General features: G+C 53.6%; 1 protein-coding gene across 3 annotated transcripts in view; it reads left to right on the top strand.

The window, feature by feature from the left end:
* COL17A1 (collagen type XVII alpha 1 chain) overlaps positions 1–19,366 on the top strand; it is a 51,177-nt gene that overhangs the window by 20,820 nt on the left and 10,991 nt on the right. For 2 of the 3 annotated variants that reach the window (XM_079136307.1, XM_079136308.1), the window contains exons 14-41: positions 379–540; positions 913–993; positions 2,330–2,374; positions 3,256–3,441; positions 3,953–4,174; positions 4,510–4,539; positions 4,900–4,926; positions 5,736–5,762; positions 5,873–5,935; positions 6,636–6,740; positions 7,694–7,756; positions 8,434–8,469; positions 9,168–9,221; positions 9,455–9,490; positions 9,994–10,029; positions 10,676–10,738; positions 11,784–11,819; positions 12,085–12,156; positions 13,271–13,297; positions 14,165–14,200; positions 15,066–15,101; positions 15,384–15,464; positions 16,534–16,569; positions 17,118–17,195; positions 18,075–18,128; positions 18,235–18,276; positions 18,430–18,483; positions 19,093–19,152. In XM_079136307.1, the coding sequence (XP_078992433.1) occupies positions 379–540; positions 913–993; positions 2,330–2,374; positions 3,256–3,441; positions 3,953–4,174; positions 4,510–4,539; positions 4,900–4,926; positions 5,736–5,762; positions 5,873–5,935; positions 6,636–6,740; positions 7,694–7,756; positions 8,434–8,469; positions 9,168–9,221; positions 9,455–9,490; positions 9,994–10,029; positions 10,676–10,738; positions 11,784–11,819; positions 12,085–12,156; positions 13,271–13,297; positions 14,165–14,200; positions 15,066–15,101; positions 15,384–15,464; positions 16,534–16,569; positions 17,118–17,195; positions 18,075–18,128; positions 18,235–18,276; positions 18,430–18,483; positions 19,093–19,152 (1,848 nt within the window). Of the gene's footprint in view, positions 1–378; positions 541–912; positions 994–2,329; positions 2,375–3,255; positions 3,442–3,952; positions 4,175–4,509; positions 4,540–4,899; positions 4,927–5,735; positions 5,763–5,872; positions 5,936–6,635; positions 6,741–7,693; positions 7,757–8,433; positions 8,470–9,167; positions 9,222–9,454; positions 9,491–9,993; positions 10,030–10,675; positions 10,739–11,783; positions 11,820–12,084; positions 12,157–13,270; positions 13,298–14,164; positions 14,201–15,065; positions 15,102–15,383; positions 15,473–16,533; positions 16,570–17,089; positions 17,196–18,074; positions 18,129–18,234; positions 18,277–18,429; positions 18,484–19,092; positions 19,153–19,366 lie in introns of all 3 variants that reach the window. The other variant, XM_079136309.1, reaches the window with a different exon arrangement.

Genomic DNA, 19,366 nt, shown 5'->3' on the forward strand with positions numbered 1-19,366 from the left:
TGGCAGAGAAGGGGGTGCATGTGTGAGGGGGGAATGCTTTAGAGGGGGTGATGAGGGAAAGCCTCCCCAAGACAGTAAGACAAACCTACCACGCTCATTGAGGGAGGACCTGCCTGACAAAGGGGACTGTATTTCCAGATGGCAAGGCAGCTGCATAGACCAGGTTCCCAGTACTTCTGTCGTTGACCCAACCTTCTGATGGCCAGGCCCAGCCAGTCAGGGAGGGGTGACTTGGCCCCAGAATGCTTCAGAGCACCAGTCAGTGAACACAGGAGGCCCTTACATGCACTTGCCAATCTCTTTCTTCTGGCTTCTTTCCTCCTCCCTCCTCCGACCATTTCTCTCATCTCCTTTCTCCTGACGCCTTTTCCTCCACAGCCTGTACCACCAATGTCCAGAGTGATGACCTCTTGCACAAGGACTGTAAGTTCCTGATCCTGGAGAAAGACAATGTGCCTGCCAAGAAAGAGATGGAGCTGCTGATCATGACCAAGGACAGTGGGAAGGTCTTCACTGCCTCCCCCGCCAGCATCGCTGCAAGTAAGCCAGGTGTCACCCGTGACTCAAGCTACAGAAGAAAGGCAAATGGTGTAGGAAATCTGTCCTAGCAAGGTGGTTTGAGACAATTGAATCATCCAACCAGAATCCCATTCTAATGAAAAATGCCTGCCTGAATAGAGCCTTTCAGGTCTGCCTTGAATGCCGATGAGCCAGGAAAACTCAGGCAGAGCTCCCAAAGGGGTCCTTGGGCCACTTTAACTCCCCACAAGCCCGGATGAGGGAAGTTAACCCTGGGCAAGCTGGGCTCTCTTCACCTCACTACCCTTGACCTCCCCAAGCAGCGAGGAGATATAGGACAGGCTGGGAGGGGTGGGAGAGAATATACCAGACTCTCATGGACTCTGCGCACAGCTTCTTTTTCAGAAGACACCCTGAAAAAAGAAAAGCAGGCTGCCTACGCTGCCGACACTTGCCTGAAAGCAGAAACTAATGGTAAGAACCAACCTGACCGTTGTTCCCCTTGACTTCCGTCAAGCCACGGTTGACCTTTTCTTAGTCTTCAGAGACCTTGATACTCAAAGAGGGTTCCAGGGACCAGCAGTTGGCAATGTCTGGGAGCATGTTAGAAATACAAATAAGACCTTGATACTCAAAGTGTGGATGTTAGAAATGCAAGTGAGACCTTGTTACTCAAAGTGTGGTCCGGGGACCAGTGATACCTGGGAGCATGTTAGAAATGCAAAATCAAGCTCCACCTCCCCGTACTGTGTAGGAAACTGCATATTAAGTAGTTCCCCAGGTAATGTGTATGGTAATATTGAAGAAAAGCCTTCCTCTGGCTTGTTTACGTGGATATTTTTTTCTCACCTTATTAGTCCTTCCATGATTTTCAAAAAACTGATAGAAAAATGCTTTGTAAAACACTGGTTATCTTCTTCTCCTTCCACCTTCTCCTACTCCCTTCCCAAATATCTAAACTCTTTCTTGGGTAACCACATTCTTCTCAAAGTCCTGTGGAATCTCTCCAAATCACTGATTTTAGGGAATTCCATAAAAAAAAAAATGGGAAAGTTAAGCCATAGACCATTTTTAAAGTAAATGCAAATTAAGTCAGTTACCATCCTGACAGGGGAGGAAACTAACCTGGCTAGAAGTCAGCAAGGTGAGTGATTCCTGACATTTTAGGGGTAGAGTTGGGCTGTGGAGTCAAAAGATCCTTTCCAGAATCTGATGAAAACTAAGGGCAAATTCTTAGAAAATTCCACACATGCTCACAAATACTCAAATAGCAACAGAGACTCACCAACCCTCCTCCAAGCCTGTCCTTGCTGGATTTCCCAGTTGCCACCACAGTTTAGCAACCTGTGCACCTTTGCGCAGAGTCCCTTAGCCAAGATACCAGAGTAGGGGCTGGGAGTGTAGCTCAGTGGTAAAGGACAAGCTTAACAGAGGTCCTAAGTTCAAGCCCCAGCACCAAAAAGAAAAAGGAAATCAGTCGCCTCCCATGAGCACATTTATTTTTTGAATAGACATTGATCTTCCAAAAAATGTGTTGAGGCTTAAGGATTTAAGGTTGAAAGAGAGTTAAAACACTATGCTTTCTTCCACCACTAAGCGCTTGGCCAAGTCACGTCTTCATCAATATAATTATTGCAAATATCAGCTTCCTGAGGACTGAGTTGCTGGATGTCCCTGCACAGTACTCTTCTGCAAGGTGCCTGGGGGGACAATTGACCTAACTATGTCCTGCTCAGAAACAACACAAAGGGCACCTTACGGGCTCCTCCAGTTTAAAAGCTCAGGTCTAAACTGGCGTTTGTCTTTTTAGGAGACGTGAAGACTATATCCACAAAGGGCAAGGGCACCTCTGCAGGTGAGTGAGAGCCGGGGGCCCTGTAGGGACAGGGTCCAAGGGCTAGTTATGCTCAGTGACACAGAAGCCCCTTGCCTGGCACCAGTGCACACTTGAGTCACCCAGCTCAGGCTCCCTCTAGGCACAGAAGGCAGCAGGGGAAGGTGGAGTGGGCAGGTGGCCTGGCAGTGGCCTCAGAAGGAACGTAGCCCAGGGGATGTTGCTTTGCAGACCCCACCACCCCTGGCTGGCAGCCACTATAGGACCTAAGGTCCGGGGTCTCCTACCATGGGTCTCATGACAGGGCTACTCTGGATCTCTCCAGAACCTCCCATGTGGGCCCAGGAGGATACTAAACCAACCACTCCTGCCTCCTACCCTTTCCTCATCTCCTCTCCCCATCAAGTCTTACCTCCCCATTTTAGATAACTACAAACCCTTAAAGATGTTTGTTGTTTAGGTTTCTGGACTGAATGTAACTCTAGGCACTGTAGGGATCACAGAGTGGGCTGTGTCCAGTGGTCATGGAGATGGGGGTGCTTTAGGTTCGGCCCTAAAAAGGTGCAGGAGGTCATGGCTTCGTGCTGCCTCTGCTGATTTCTTTGTGACCCTTGTCTCATCTCATTCAACAATCGTCTGATGAAGTAGGGGATCTTTTAACTCTATTCTATACAAAGGAAACAGAAAGGTTAGGTGACCTTGTGAGGGTCACACAGCTCTAGCCCCGGGTTTTCAGACTTCTCCTCACTAGCCACGGCCCTGTGTTCGAGTAGAGCTGCCCAGGAACTTTAAAGTCCCCACCCCAACTCAGGCCTGCAGGAAGTCACCAAAAGCTCAAGAATTTTGAGGGAAAAGAGCAGGAGCTGCCTACATTCACCTCACCTTCCCTATCTCTCCCACAGAACTCCACGGCTATGACCATGGCGGCGGTGGCGTTGGAGGCAAAGGCGGTGGCGGCGGGGGACTGTGGGGGGGCGCACCTGCCTGGTGCCCCTGCGGCTCCTGCTGCAGCTGGTGGAAATGGCTGCTGGGCCTGCTGCTCACCTGGCTGCTGCTCCTGGGGCTACTCTTCGGCCTCATTGCTCTGGGTATGTGCAAAGGCCTAGGGGCAGGATGCATGAAGGCAGGGGGACCCCCAAGTCTCGCCACCCTTTCAGGAGGACAGGCCGCGGAGAGTGGTCCTGAGTGTCAGGGCCACGAGGCCTGAGATCATGGGTGCAGACCCTGTATTCCTGCAGATGAGGAAACTGAGCTCCAGGAGGCGCCTGGCCAAGGTCACGTGCCGCTGAGTGGGGAGCTGGGATTCTAAGGCAGCTCCGATCCCTCCGCCCTCCCTGTACCTGTGGCAGCCTGCTGTATGCATTTGGCTGCCCCCCAAAGTAAGGTCTCGTCTTTTCATGGCATTTCTGCTTGCCACCTTTTCCAAGCAGCTATCTCTGCGTCCCTGTCATCTCTCACTCCACCTCGCACAACAGAGGGCAAGCATTGGCACCCAGCTCAGATGACAGGCCAGGTTTCTATAAGAAAGAGCTCCGCACGAGGAGGCTCAGCAAGGTGCCGAGAGAGCCCTGGCTGATATGGCCCGTCTGTCCCTTCCAGCGGAGGAGGTGAGGAAGCTGAAAGCCCGCGTGGACGAGCTAGAGAGGACCAGAACCAGCGTGCTGTATTACGAGGACAAGATGGAAAGGAGCAACAAGGACCGCCTGCAGGGTGCCGCGCCCGACCTGGGCACGGGTGTGGGCAAAGCAGGGCTGGATGACTCCAGCCAGGAGGCACTCTGGCTGTTCGTGAGGAACAAGCTAATGATGGAGCAGGAAAACGGTGAGGGTGTGGTGGGTGCAGGGCCAGCCCCACTGAGCTGCTGGCTGCTTTGTGTCTGGGTGCCTGGGGGACCAGGCCATCGCTCAGCCGCCTCAGTCTCTCTCCTCCCACCTCTCCATATCCTCAAGAGGCAGGTGGTACCAGGACTAGGATCCCATCTTCCAGATGGGAACACTGAGTCCCGAAGGGGAGAATTGCCTGAGATCACTAAATCAGCCCAGTGTCAGTTCTGACTCCTCAGCTAGCCTTAGTTTCTTCCCGCCACTCGTGACTCCGTTTCGTGTGCATGTGAGGACACAATGTGACACTGACTCGGGATTCACTTTCTCTTGCAGGAAACCTCCGAGGAAATCCTGGCCCTAAAGGTACTGCCGTGGACCCAGCCTTTCCCTGCCTTCAGTCCCGAGGGCAGATTTTCTGGGTGGGTTATTTTGTCCTTTTTCCAAAGACGAGGATGAGGCGCTTACCCACCTTGTCGTTCTGTTGGGAGGGCTGAGAGCCAGCTTTAGAGTCGGAGGATCTTAGCATGGGAAGCGACCTACGCCTGTAGGAGAGCGCTGGCCGTGTACCAAGGGACACAGATGGAGACAGAGGGACAGATGGAGACTGCCATCCCTTCGCCTTGACATATGGCTTGCATATCGTCAGATGGCTGTGAAATGCCAGGGAGAGAATGGCCCTGGGTTCCTAGAGATCTCACAGCTCTCATGCCTTTCTGGTTTTAGGTGACATGGGAAGTCAAGGCCCTAAAGGTAAGTATCGCATGGACATTTTTACCTTTATTATTAGTGAGGGTCGATGGCTTAGAGCAATCAGCAGGGGTCAGAAAACCCGCTTCACAGGGAGAAAGTGGATGGACGATCCACGGGGATCACTGCACAGTGAGGCGGAGGGGGTTTCCGATCCAGCCCAGGACTGAGCAGTGTCCTTGACCCATCTGACGGGGCTGATAACTTCAGTACGTTCGGAAATGGCCCCACTCCCACAGCCTCAGCAGGGGTGGCTGGGGTCAGCCGTCTTCAGCCTGCAGCCGGGGTGCCGTCAAGGCTGAGGACCACCATTGGAGAACAGGACCACCCTTTTGTCCCTAGATCCGTCCTGCTTCCCAAGAGACCTCAGTGTGGGAATGGGGTTCCTCCACCTAGTGGCCGTCCACCTCTCTTCACCCCTTCATGACTCCCTGCCCACCCTCCCCGACACCCTGGCTCCCCAGCCCCCTTCCCTCGCGACCTGCGGGGGTCCACACCTCCCAACCCTGACGGGGATGGGTGGGCACTGGTGGTACCAGAGTCCCTCAACCTGCAATGACCAGGTTAAATGCTGGACTCCCAGTTACATTTGAACTGCAGATAAATGACAAATACTTTTTCACTCTAAGTATGTCCCATGGGACATAATTGCACTATAAAACCACATATGTTGTTTATCTGCAATTCAAGCATAACTAGACACCTGTGCTTACATTTCCGAACTTTGGCAACTCCACCTGAACCCCCTCCCCCCGCCCCAGTGGCCCCTTTCAGGTCCTCTGACTCACATTCTTTTACCTTTGTTTCTGCAGGAGATCGAGGTCTCCCTGGGACTCCAGGTGTGTAACCTACCGTGACCTCCCTCTGGTGCTGCTGGTGTTAGGGCTGCTGTCTCCCAGCTGCCTGCTTCCAAAGGAAACAGGGCTGAGGTCTTCTTGTGTATCCACAGGTATCCCTGGGCCCTTGGGCCACCCAGGTCCAGAAGGACCAAAGGGACAAAAAGGCAGTGTGGGTAAGAGCTTCTTTTTCTATTCATTATTTCCTAATTCATTCAGGAAACACTTATTAAGTGCCTACTGTGTACCAGGCCCAGTTTCAGGGAACATCAATAAACAGGAGAGAAGCCCCTGCTAATGTGGCCTTATATTTGGGCAGGGGTGGTGGTGGCAGCAGGGACGGTAAGCATGACAAGTGAAGGAGGCAGCAAGGTAGGCGGCCAGTGTGAAATGGGAAAGATGGAACCTGGGGATGCTGGGAGTCAGGGCTAAGGGTGAGTTAACTAGCAAGGTCAGGAAACGAAGACTTGAAGAGAAAGGGAGCCAGGCTGAAGATCTGGGGAAACATTTCAGGCTGGGGGATGGCCAAGGCCAGTCCCAAGGGCAAGTTCAAGGAGCAGTTCAGAGTTCAAGGAAGCTCAGGGGATGGTGAGGCGAGTGGGCCACGTGGGGCCTTAAGACCAGTGCAAGATGCCAGCCTTTCCCCAAGTGAGCTGAGAAGCCATGTGCAGGTTTGGGGCAGAGCTGGGACATAATATACTCACATTTTAAAGGGTCACCCTGGCTTCTGGGTTGAGCCAAGGCTGCGGGAGCTGGTGGGGATCAAGGGTCAGGGAAGAGGCTTCAGGCCAGGGTTCTGCCAGTGAGAGGCTGTCTGTGGAGCCCTTGGCAGCAGCACAGGACCCTAACTGAGACCCTGGCCATTCCTGTCTTTAGGAGATCCTGGCATGGAAGGACCCATGGGCCAGAGAGGGCGAGAGGGCCCCATGGGACCTCGTGGTGAACCAGGGCCTCCTGGGTTTGGAGAGAAAGGAGACAGAGGTAAGAGGCAAGTCCTGCACCAGGAGGCTTTAGGGTTTGGGTTTAGGAGTTTTGTTTGCTTGTTTGCAATGCTGGGGATAGAAACCAGGGCCTCCTGAGTGCCAGGCAAACGCACCACGACCGAGCCACACCCCAGCCCCATCCTTCCTTCTCTCCATCTGCATCCCTCCCTCCTTCCTTCAGCTGAGCGCTCTCCTTGAGCTGGGTCTGTGCCAGGCCCTGTGGAGACAGCAGACTAACCATGGGGCGTGAGCCAGAATAGGGGTCCAGGCCTGGCGCTGAGGAGCACCTGTGGTTCCTGGAACCCAAAGAGGTCTCAGTGAAATGTCCTTCCCAGAGCAGGGTGGAGAGAGGGGTGAGGCCAAGGTGGACAGCTGAGGGCAGGCTGGGCTTGTTGGACAGTGAGGTGGGGTTCAGGCAGAGGACAGGAAAGCCCCAGACACAGGCCCAGCAGGGCACTGGGAAGCTCTTGTGATTCGATCCTTAACCATGAAGCTGCAGTGATGGGAAAAACCAAGATGGACACTGGAAATCCTCTAATGCAAAAGACTAAGAAGGAAGATTTACTTTTAGTTTCACCTTCTCTTAAAAATGTTTCTCAAGCTGGGATTGTGGCTCAGTAGTCGAGCACTCACCTAGCATGTGTGAGGCACTGGGTTCGATCCTCAGTACCACATAAAAACAAATAAAATAAAGGTATTGTGGCCATCTACAAATTAAAAAAAAAAATATTTAAAAAAATGTTTCTCAACCAGGTAACCAATATTTTTGGGGGTGCCTCCCAGGCCCCAGAATTCATGTAAAATTAAAACTTGAGGGTAAAAACTAAAGTGGCCTCAAAGAGATGCCAAATGGATCCTGGCCCAACGGCAGGGAGGGAAGAGACACTGGATTCAGGGAGTGGCAGCACTGGGGGACTCTTTCAAAGTGCTTCTTCCTCCTTTTCTCCTCAGGACCTGCTGGGGAAGCTGGTCCTCAGGGCCCTCCTGGTGTCCCAGGTTCTGTGGGTCCAAAAGGTAAGTCAGGTGTCCAGGACAGGATCCAAGCCTGCCAGGGAGGAGCCACATCTAAGAGGGATCACAGAGAAGCAGGCCCAAGGGTGCCAGACAGAACTGGCCCACTGCCCAAGGCCAAATAAAGAAAGAGAAAACAAAGGAAGAAAAAAGAGAAGGAGTCCCTGCGGGTCATGATTAGACCTGTAATTTTAACCCTTTAATGGGGTTGGGGACACATTTTCATCTCTCCAGTGACTACATTGTGTGGTCCCTAAGCAGGTAGATGGATCATGCAGGAAATCAGAAGCCAATTTCCTCCACTGACTGGAGCCAAGATGCATCCATCAGAAGCAAAACAGGGAGACTGGGCTCCTTCTCACAATTTGATGCCTATCTGGCCACCTGCCCTCTGACCCCTCCCCAGCCCAAATGTCTTACTCAGGCCAGGAAGGAGCAAGGGTCTCTTGATACTCCCTAGCCCACCCAGCTGCAGCCTCCCCCTAAGGACATTGCACTGGGATCCCTCCTGTACCCTCTGACATGGGGCCCTGGCAAGAGCCACCCTGAAGAGGCAACACATACCCACACAGCCCTCCCCCGGAGAGGAGCTCCCTCCACCGCCACCTGCCCTTCACGGAGGAGTCAGGAGAACCTGCCTGTACTTGACTCTGTGCTGATTGTCTTGTCCTTCTTCTCAGGTTCCAGTGGCTCTCCTGGCCCCCATGGCCCCCCAGGTCAGTGTGCTTCTTCTTGTAAATAGGTGCTATTTGGGGGGCAAAAAGGGGGGTACATTAAAAGAAAAACTGAACATTTTTAAAATAAAGGAAGCAATTACAGGGGTAGGGATGGAGCTCAGTGGTAGAGCACTTGCCTAGCAAACTGAAGCCCAAGGTTCAATCCCAAGTACTGCAATCAATCAATCAATCAATCAATCAATCAATCAATAATAAATAAAAGCCTCCTGAAGACACAAAACTCAAGTCTAGGCATGCGTCTCCTGCAGCTGAGCTCAGGTGCCCTCGTGAGTCCTGTCCAGGTCTGTTCTGGGACCTGGCACAGGTCCAAGACTCCCCAGCAACTTTGGCAATCCTGCCTTCACCTGAGCCAGCGCCTACTCCCCACCCCCACCCCCGGGAGCCAAGAGCTCTTCCTGCTGTCCTGAGGATCTCAAGCTACAGCCAAAGTCTGTGCCTAGGTCCTGTGAGGTGTTGCTATGCCCAGGGCCTGGTGATCAGCAGGGACAAGAAACTTGGGCCAGTTTAGCAAGGACAAGGGAAGGAATCCATGGAAAGCAGCCCTTGACCCGACTTTAGGGTGTGTGGACCTGGGTGAGGTGCATGCATGTGACAGGCATGTGCACAAACACACAAGTGTATCCGTCCCTTCCAAAGATGGGACACTCATCCACCTGTGTGTCTTCCTCTGCTGGCAGGCTCCATAGGTCCCCAAGGGCTCCGAGGTGAAGTGGGACTCCCTGGTGTTAAAGGTGAGCTGGGGGAAGAGCTCGTCACCCTGGGTTCAAGAAGGAGGTCTGGGAGGACGGGGGGTGGGAGGTAGGGGTTGAATCTGATGGATGGGTGACACCCAGACTGTGTAGCTGACATAGGAAGAGTGGGGGCAGTGAGGTCAGCATGGAGAGGAGCTGACTCAGACAGACATTGGCCGTCCTTGGTTGTCCCTGCAAGGCCCTTTACACCATGGTGTCCATTTCTTTTTCAGGTGACAAAGGACCCATGGGACCCCCTGGACCCAAAGGTATGCTGTTCCCACTGCTGCTCGGTCACTACCATAGTCTTCTCTATTCCTGGGCACCCAGACGTGACCCCTGATGAAGGGTTTAGAACCCATTTGACTCCTGCACCTGAGACGGAGAAGGAACTGAAAGTGCACTCTTGTCCAGCCTCTTGGGGAAACTGAGGCACGAAGAGGGGAAACAAAGTGCCATCATCACAAGCTCATGTTTGCATAGTCCTTGGGGTAGTGAGGATGCCAGGCCTGAGGTGTCTGTCCTCTGGTCTGGTCCCTGTGCCCAGGGCACCCATGGGTGCTTCAGCAGGGGCTGGGAGTCTGTTTGTGGGTGGGACCTGACCCTACAAGAGATCAAACCTGTTCCTGCAGCTTCACCAGCACCATATTCTCCCCAGTATCCTGCTGGGGGGAGCTTACGATTGTAAGGAGAGCCCTCGGGTCCCTACGATTGGGGGAGATTGCTTTCCTTGCTCATAACAAATGACCTCCCCTGCCATGTTTTGTTTTAGGTGACCAGGGTGAGAAAGGACCTCGAGGCCTCACAGGTCAGTCCTACACAGGAATCTGCTTTAGTCCACTCATGACTTTAAGTCTATTGATCAGTGGAGGTGGGGAAAATTACAGAAGGAGAGAGAATGTCTGTCTCAAGACTTTCAAGGAACTTGCCTTCTAGAAAAAGTCAGAGAAAATAAAATAATGCCATGAATGTCAAACATACTTCAAAATGCACAGTCCAAACAATAGATATTTGGTGCAGAAAGGGGAGTTTCTACTTGTCTCTGACCCTTTGGGGGGATCAGCTGGGAAGATTAATAAGCAATTCCCAAAGCAGCAGAAAATGTACACTTCTGCACCCTCTCAGCCACTTACCACCCGCCACTTGGCATCATTAAAAAGGAAATTGATGGTCATGATAATTTGACCACAAAGGTTAGCTTTCTGTTTCCAAGGAAATTGGGCTCCTACTGAAGCTCCTTCAGGTCAAGTGTGGTTTCTGGGTCAACCGGTACCTACTGCCAGGGGAGCAGGTAGCCCTGGCCTTGGAATCAAAGCAGCCATTGCTTCCCACCTCCTCCATGTGGGGAGGGTGCAGGCCTGTTGGGGTGTGGGAGGAAGTGGGCATGTGCTACCATGTTCAAAGCACATGGTAGCTCGCCAGCCTCCAACCAGCTGGTCCTCTGTCCTATGCAGGCGAGCCTGGCATGAGAGGTTTGCCTGGAGCCGTGGGTGAGCCTGGAGCTAAAGGAGCAATGGGTAAGTGTCCCAGAGAGGGTCTGCCTGTTCCAGAGATCACTGTGGCCCTGTAGAGATTCTTCTAGAGCTGCCCCTCCAGCTCTTTCTCTTGCCCACCCCTGGGTGAGTCCCCCTTTTTAGGCCATTTCTGGGTCTGAGCATCCCTCCAGGGCTCAGCAAGCTGCAGGTCTCCGTGGGTTTCTCACTGCTCTGGGTTGGACGTGGCAGGGCATGGCCCCTCACCCTGGCTCCTGCCAGGGCTCCTTTGGGACTCACAGTGCTCTTCCCAGGATGAGCTTCACAGCCAGATCCAGGTTGCCACCCTTTGGCTGACCCCTGTTGCCTGACAGCTAGGGCATGAAAGTGACTGCGGACCTCCAGAGGACCAGGCCGGCTGAGAACCGTGGCATCTCAGAGGGCTGAAGCCCCCCTAGTGGGGATGTGGCACCTTCTGTTGTTCATTTCACCAACTGTTAGCAAGCACTGACTGTTAGCAGGACAAGTGAGACACTTCGCCCCCTGAAGGGGAGATAAAGCTTATGGGAAAGGACAGGGACCATGAAAGGTCCCAAATACTATGGTTACATAACAGAGGAGATTTCTTCCAACCAGGATGGAAGAGGTGGCATTTCAGATAGTCCTAAAAACTTAGGAAGATTTTCATCCTGACCAGCTTGGAAAACTGTCCATGCAGACGCAACCTCAGTAGAGACAGAGGGTAGAGGAACAGTCCAGAAGTACACCAATTCAGATGGAGGCTAGGATAGCACAGGAGACAAGAACTGGAGGACCTTGACTTCCAGGACCTCAAGTAAATGAGGGACAGAAGCCCCGGACCACTCTCAGCAGGCACATAGACAGTTGCTGGCTTAGAAGAGGGAAGGAGAAGGCTGGATCCAGAAGGGGTAACAAAGACAGGCTTCTGCTGCAGTTGACACCACAGGAAGGGTCTGGAGAGCTTCCACCTCGGAGACCTCATTCTCTAAGGCTGCTGGGGCAGGAGGGGAAAGAGTCACAGAAGTAGCTGCAGGAGTCACTGATGACCTTTGCTTTTCTGCTTGATCAGGTCCTGCTGGCCCCGATGGACATCAAGGCCCAAGAGGTTGGTTACTGATTTCCTGTCTTCACTCGCAACTGCCCCTGCCTCCATTCCCTGCTCTGCCCATGTCCCTGCATCAGTTCCCAGTTCCCTTTGTCATATGTCACATGCCTCTGGCATGTGGAAATGTGCCCTGTCTGGTTCTTGCTCCCCTCCTCCTTCCCACCCACCAGTCAGACAGTCAGAAAAACCCCAAGAGGCCCTGGCTCCGAGGCCCTGGTAGTCAGCCCTCAGGAAAACCTTTCCTCATTGCTCGTACTCTCTCCAGGTGAGCAAGGCATGACAGGGATGCCTGGAACCCGTGGCCTACCAGGACCTTCTGGAGACCCAGGAAAGCCAGGTAACAGGGCAGGAAGAGGGAGCCACACACTGCTTGCCTGTTTGCAGGCACACACTGTTTGCAGGTGGGGATGTGCACAGGTGTGTGGGCATCTGTGTAGGGGTGTCATGGGATCACGTGTTGGGTGTGTGTACAGGTGTGTGTCCCAGTGTACCCTGGTGGGCCTCATCCCCTTACCTCCAGAGCTCAGCAGGGAACTCACACAGCAGGTGGCACTATGCATGATAACCGCGAGGCCCTGGCCACTTGAAGCCACCCAGTGTGGCAATTGGGAAAGAGGGATTAACAGTGAAAGCAAGGAATTCTAGAAAAGGGCAAGGACACGTAAAATTGCACACTTGAATGTCAGCTCCATTGCTCCTTTGGGTCTTTCCCTTTCTGTCCTGCTTTCCTGGGGTCATACCTGGACCCTACCAGTCAGAGGAGAAAAGCCCTCATTAGAATCTCCACCAAGGGCTCACGCAAGAGCAGGATTCTCAAGGCAGCAGGAAGAACCGATCAAAAAGAACCAAGACCCAGGTGTGGTGGCTCACGCCTGTAATCCCCACAAGTCTTGAGGCTGAGGCAGGATGATTACAAGTTCAAAGTCAGCCTCATCAACTTAGCAAGACCCTGTCTCTAAATAAAATATAAAAAGGGTTGGGGATGTGGCTCAGTGGTTAAGGGCCCCTGGGTTCAATCCCTGGTACCAAAAAGAAGAGCCAAGAAAGTTGTGTGGTTATAGCAGGTGGCCCTTCATCAGGAGCCATGGAGGGCAAGGAAACCTGTGAGTCCTTGGCTAGTGCTCAGGTGTAGGGCTAAGGGAGGGAACCTGGGGCAGCATTTAGGGTCTGTAAGTGTGTGTTCTGGGTCCATGGCTCTCAGATTTCACAAGGTCTGTGGATCCAAACAGGTTCAGAACCAGGGCCTGATGAAGCACTGGGTTGCTTCACTGAAAAGCTGAAATAATGGCTCTCTATCCAATGCTGGGAGGGCCCTGGATGCCCCAGTGGGAGGCTTGTCCTACATCCACCAACCCCTGCACCGCTGTGTCCACCTGCCCTTGCGGGTGAGGGTCCTCCTCAAGGACAGCCCACAGCACTTGGACTCTCACCCTGCATCTTGTTTTCTGCAGGTCTCACAGGACCCCAGGGACCTCAGGGTAAGTCACAGGGTCAATCCCACCTCTTCCCAGGAGAGCCACTTTGGCCAGCGCTTTTCTCCAGTCACCTGAGCGTGTCCTCCCTTCACCCAACACCCAGCAAACATGGGGTCAGGTCCTTCCACAAGGAGACTTGAGAAGGAAAAATATGCACAGAACAGTCTAGAACCCCATGCTGGTAGCAATGAGCTTGGATGCGTGCTGCTGCTTCTGTCTGACGGGCCTGTCCCTTCCGGTGCAGGAATGCCCTGGACGAGGCCCCCAGCCTATGGGAGCTGCTGGCAGGAGCTCTGGGAGTCGACACAGGCTCAGTTTCCTCATTAGCATGGGGGAGGGGGTGCCTCCCTTGTTTCAAGTTCTCATTTTTGTTCATGTCCATCCTATAATTACCCATGTGGATTTGAGAAATCACCACCACACTCAACCCTTCATTTCCTAAAGGAAATTGGGCAAGGATTTCAAATGAAACCACATAGCAGGTTCCCATATGCTACCTGCGCAGCGACATCCTCAGATGCTCAAAAGCAGGCAGGTGCACTGCGCACAGCAGCCCAGCCCCAGCCCCAGCCTGCAGCAGGACGGGGGACTGTGGCTGCTTCGCAAGTGCCAGGAGCTCACAACTCAGCCAGACTGGACTCCCCCAGAGCAGAGCTCATGGACCTGTCCCACCTCAAGTCCAGCTGTCGCCCCAGAGAAGGACAGGCCTCAGGGCAAGAGGCTCCCTCAGGGGCTTCCTGGGCTAACGCTGAAGGGCTTCAGTCAGCAGCCAGTGTGACTATGCTGAGTGACAGTGCTTGGTACTGCCCCAGGCTGCCTGGAATATTGGGACCTTAATTATCCTAACTGACATGTTTTTAATCACCTCAGGACTTCCTGGGACCCCTGGCCGTCCAGGGACTAAAGGTAAGTGATTTTCCAAATGCCACGTGCTGTCTTTTCACTAGTCATTTTTGCAAAAGGGAGGCCCCTCTCTGGCCAGAGCCTGGACCAACAGTGGCATCTAGTGGCTCCAGCAAATGCTGAGAGGTGTGAGCCCAGCGATCCATGCTGAGCAACCAGGCCCTGGGTCCTCAGGTCTCTCTCACCCTCCACCTCCTCACCCCAAACCAAAGCCTCATGTCATGGCAGGAAGATCAGGAAGGGTGCTGCCCGCCCCAAAACTTCTAATCCCCTGATTTTCCTCTAAAATGCCCTATTTGTGCCTCCTCCCCCTCGCTTAGGCTTGGTCCCCAATAATGCGACTCTTCCCCAGGCTGGGAGCACACTGGTCTTGTCCTTCACACAGGCCTCAGTATGACTAGGTCCACCAGGTCCTCCTGAGAGGTGGCTCTGTGCAGGCCGAGGGGAGTGTTAGGGTGCTATTAAAAGGGAAAGGTCAAAGGACGAGATGGGAAATAATCCTCGGGGGTCTGGCTGGTAATGCCTACGCCCATGGGGACACTTCAGCTCTGCCCATAAGACCCCAGCGCTGAACAAGCCTAGAGATGCGCAGAGCTCCTTCCGTCCCTGTGACCCATCCTCCTGGACCCTGATGCTCCGGAGAGCCACTCTCACCCTCGATGAGACCCTGGGATCAACCGTTTACCATAGACTATTTCTGACAACTGACTGAGCCAAGGAGTTGTTTCAAGATAAATAAATATAATCCTAAAATAATGACAGCCAAGGGCGTCCCCCCCAAACAGACCTATCTCTGAGTCATAGATTTATTAGTAAATGAATGAAAATTATTTCGAGCACCTAAATGACCCTCCTGACCCTCCTCCAGGTGAACCCGGCGCTCCAGGCAAGATCGTGACTTCAGGTAGGCAGGTTTCAGAGGGCCCCTCCTCACGGTCTTTCTCTTTCCTTTGTGGCGCACCTGCCCTGGCTCTGCCTTTGTGTCCTCCAAGAAGCTCTGGTTGGGAAGCATGGTGCTTGGGCTGGGGTGTGGCAGTGAGGTCTTTGGGCCAGCAGCGAGGAAAGCGGGGACAACCATAGTGAAGAGAGGCAGAGGCGCCAGCCTGCCTGGCCCACAACCTGTATATACGCCAGAGCCTCAAAGCCAGAAATTGGGGCTCACTGTTCATGTGCCTTCTGTTTCCAGGCGGGTCATCAACAGTCACTGTCCCAGGCCCCCCAGGACCTCCTGGTGCCATGGGACCCCCAGGACCTCCAGGTACCCCAGGTCAGTCTGTTTTCTTGCTTTGCCCCAGTCAGTAGCACATTCGACTCCAGCCGTTTGCTTGCTCAAACCCTGAAACCAAGGGCAGGAATCTAGGAAAGAGAGGAAGGAGGGCTGAGAGAGGCAGACCCTGCATTACTGGTCAGGGAGGCAGATCAGCTATCCTGCCTTGCTGGCAAGGAGGCCACACAGTGTTTGAAGATGGGAAAGCTGAGGTTCAGAGCAGGTAAATGATGTGCCTAAGGTCACACAGCCAATAAGCAGCAGGCCAGAACATTCTGCCTCTAAAGTTTGAGACCAGTTAGAACTAGGCCCTTGAGCCCATAGTTCCTTCTTGGAAAATAATTTGAAAATAGGCATGAAGGGTAACACAATTGCTGGTGATCTATTAGCAGAAAATATTCCAAACCATCCAGTCCCATGGGATGGTTACGAAAACATGAAGACTTTTGAAGAAAGTTGTTGGGAGAGATTGGTCGCATTTAAGAGAGCTTGGATGTGCTCTGTGGTTGCAACAGTAGTTTTGAAAGATGCAGAAAAAAAATGATGGAACGAAATAAAATGTTCGGAAGCTAAAGAATGATGGATAGTTTTTTCTTTCCAAAATTCCCATTATCTTGTCACATGTTTTTAGTTGCTTAAAATATTTATGAAGGGCTAGGAATGTGGCTCAGTGGTAGAATATGTGCTTAGCATATGTGAGGCCCTGGCTTCACCCACCACCAGCAAAAATAAATAAATAAATACTCGAGAAGTACATGACACAACGGATGCAAGTGTGTACCAGCCTTCCCTCCTGATGAGCTCCAGTAGGAGGACAGTGGGGAAATGCGTAAGCCCCTAGCCACTGAAGAACGCCTGACTGCCCCAGGAGTCCTGGCACCTGTCAGGGAGGTTCTCTCCAGGCTGGCCTCAAATTCCTAATTGTTCGCAAAATAAACAAGCCACCCCCTCTGGGCCCTGGGCCACACCTGGTGAGGTTACACCTGGACCCGGTCACCTCCCCTTTCTTCAGCCCTTCCTGTGACCTACAGGTGTGATTTAGCCTTTTCTTCCCTGACCCCATTTCCAGGCCCTGCTGGCCCGGCCGGTCTCCCAGGACAGCAAGGTATGTCACACCCTGAAAGATCACAGACCGTGGCTGTCAGGGGACTGTCTTCCTAGGTGGGACTTGGGCCCCCGTACTTGAGATGAAAGGAGCGGAAGGTGGATGGGGCTCTTCCCCTTGGGCCTTGCGAAGCCTCAGCTGCAAGGGGAGCCACCCCCTCTCACCTCCTTCCATGTCTCTTACAGAGCCAGGGTCCTCAAAACAGGGGGATTAACACTCCTTGGCCCCCGGCAAAGGTTGAACTTGACTATTTTCTTAGGGCTCAGGTCTTTTATGGCTAGACCCTGATAATCATGCCACTGTCAAGAGATTTATCCAAATATCAAAAAACAGCCAGGTTTAGGAAAAGCTGGCCCAAGTCCTCCTGGGAAGTTTCGGCTACAGCAGAAAAAGTGTCCTCTGCCACCACACTGGCCCTGATAACCTGCACTTGGCCCTGCCGGCCCTTGGCTTGGTCCCACCTTGTACCTGGTCCTGTGCCCACTGCGGAGGGAAAGCAGTGGCCAGTCACTGCCAGCAGTGCCCACCTAACCCTGTCCTCCCCACAGGTCCACGAGGGGAGCCAGGACTTGCGGGTGAATCATTCAGCAGCACTGGCAGCTCCATCTCCGAGGTCCTCTCTGCTCGTGAGTGCCACCATTCTCTGGGGCAGGTGACGTCGGGGGTCAGGAGTGGGAGAGATGGCAGCTGCGCCAGTGAGTCATCCACGAGGGCCTGATGTGACGATGACCAGATCTTGTGCAATGCAGCGAGGGCTCAGAAGAACAGCAGGGCTTGTCTGGTGTGGGAGGCTCAGTCCCAGGGGATGCGCAGCTGTCAGAGACTCTGGGATCTGAGGAGGCCCAGGGTCAGGCCAGGCCTCGGGAGTGTGGCTGGCAGGAGTAGCACATCCCCCACTCGGAGAAGGCAGCAGCCAGGCTCTGTGATTCTCAGCCACAGGCCCAGGCTGGCAGGGCCCACTCCTGCAGCTCCCTGTCCACAAAGCCCTTTCCCGAGCCTAGGTGGAGCCACAGCTGGGCCTTCCAGCTGGGCAGCTGGCATGCCGAGCTATGATAGCACCCGACCTGGTCAGGCCCTCTTCGGGTGCTCGGGTTGTGTTGGGGACTTAGCATTCACTGGCACTTTATGCTAAGATGCCACTATAACGTAAGCCTCATGGACCCTGAATCACGGGCAGAAACTAAGGCTGAACGAGGCTGAGAACTTGCCGAGAGTCACCAGCCACACATGTGGGATCAGGCTTTGATCCCTGTTCTCTAGGGGAAGGCCAAGTGGCACCCAACTCCCTACACATCCTTCCTTGTCAGGAAGTCTGACTGCGGCCCAACCCTGCCCCTGAGCGCGAGGCGCCCTCAGCAGATGTGGTCCTGGAGGTCCTGTGCCAAGGCCACTCGGCCTGTCCTTGTAGCCTGAATGTAACCTGGCTGCCTGAGGCTGACCATGCTGGTGGGCAGAGAACAGCCTGGCCACTGCTTTCTCTCAATTCCGTTTTCTTCTCTCTACAGAAGGTCTTGATTTACGAGGTCCCCCAGGCCCACCTGGGCCACGTGGGCCACCAGGTGAGCATCTCAGGGATCTTGAAGGCTCTCAGGAAGCCCAGATCCTGCCCTCAGGGGAATCGGCCCCCAGAGCTCAGTGCTTCCTCTCACTCACTCTCTTCTGCAGGGCCTGCCATCCCAGGTCCACCAGGACCCCGAGGCCCACCAGGTGAGAGCGGGGCTCCCTGCAGGAGTGGCGAGGGGAGGTAACGGAAAAGGGGTGCCCTCCAGGCTGGTTCTTAGGAAAGGGCTCCCTGCCTCCCCACCTCCTCCTCCAGGCCCACCTCTTGGCACTAATGCATCTTGGGGCTCCTCCTTCTAGGGGAAGGCTTGCCAGGCCCACCAGGCCCACCAGGATCTTTCCTGGCTGACTCAGGTAATGTTGTGGCATTGAGTCGCACCTCCCACAGCCCTAGCCCCGGCATGGTCCATGGTCACAGCCTCATGACCTTCCTGACTTACTGGCCAGGTGTCCTCCTTCTGCCTCTCCATGGGGGTTGTGTCTGCATAATTTTCCTGCTTCTTGCTGCACATGGGGAGAATAAACAATGCCAACCAAACCAGACTGGTAGCTTGGCCCAAGGGAGCAGCAGGGGAGCTCCTGGAGTGGCTGGGGAGGCCTGGGTCTTGTCCCCAGGGATCCCAGGTCTGAAGAAGCAATGGGACACACGCACATGAAATAAACGCTAATGGTGTCGCATAGAAATTTATGGAAATAAACTCGGAGCAAAGATCAGGCCAGAATTTGTCCCATGTGGAAGATCCATCCATCCATCCATCCATTTATCCATCTATCCACCCATTCATCTTATCATTCATTCATTTTTATATGCAACCTCTCAACCATGCAAGCATACAAACACCCATCCTTAACTCCATCTGCCAAGTGTTGACTGAGCATCTGCACCATGCCAGGTGCTGTGCTGGGTGCTGCTTCCTCAGCACACCACTGTGTCTGCACTCAAACTGCTTCTTTCCTCTGCAGACAACTTCTTCTCTGGCCCTCCAGGCCCACCTGGCCCCCCAGGCCCTAAGGGAGACCAAGGTGAGAGCAGTATCCCAGGGAGCCCAGGAGCCAATATGAATCCCCTGCTTACCCACCTACTGGCTGGGAGAGTTGGAATGAGAGTTTTGAATTTCCCGGGAGGGAAATTTCCTCATCTTCCTGCCATGTCCCATTAGGGGCTCAGGAGCCTGCAGCATGGGGTGGGAGTGGGAAAAGGAGTCAGAATCTCTGTAAAGAAGTTCCTCCCCCCATC

Source organism: Sciurus vulgaris (genome assembly GCF_902686455.1).
Source record: "Sciurus vulgaris genome assembly, chromosome: 4".
NCBI lineage: Eukaryota > Metazoa > Chordata > Mammalia > Rodentia > Sciuridae > Sciurus > Sciurus vulgaris.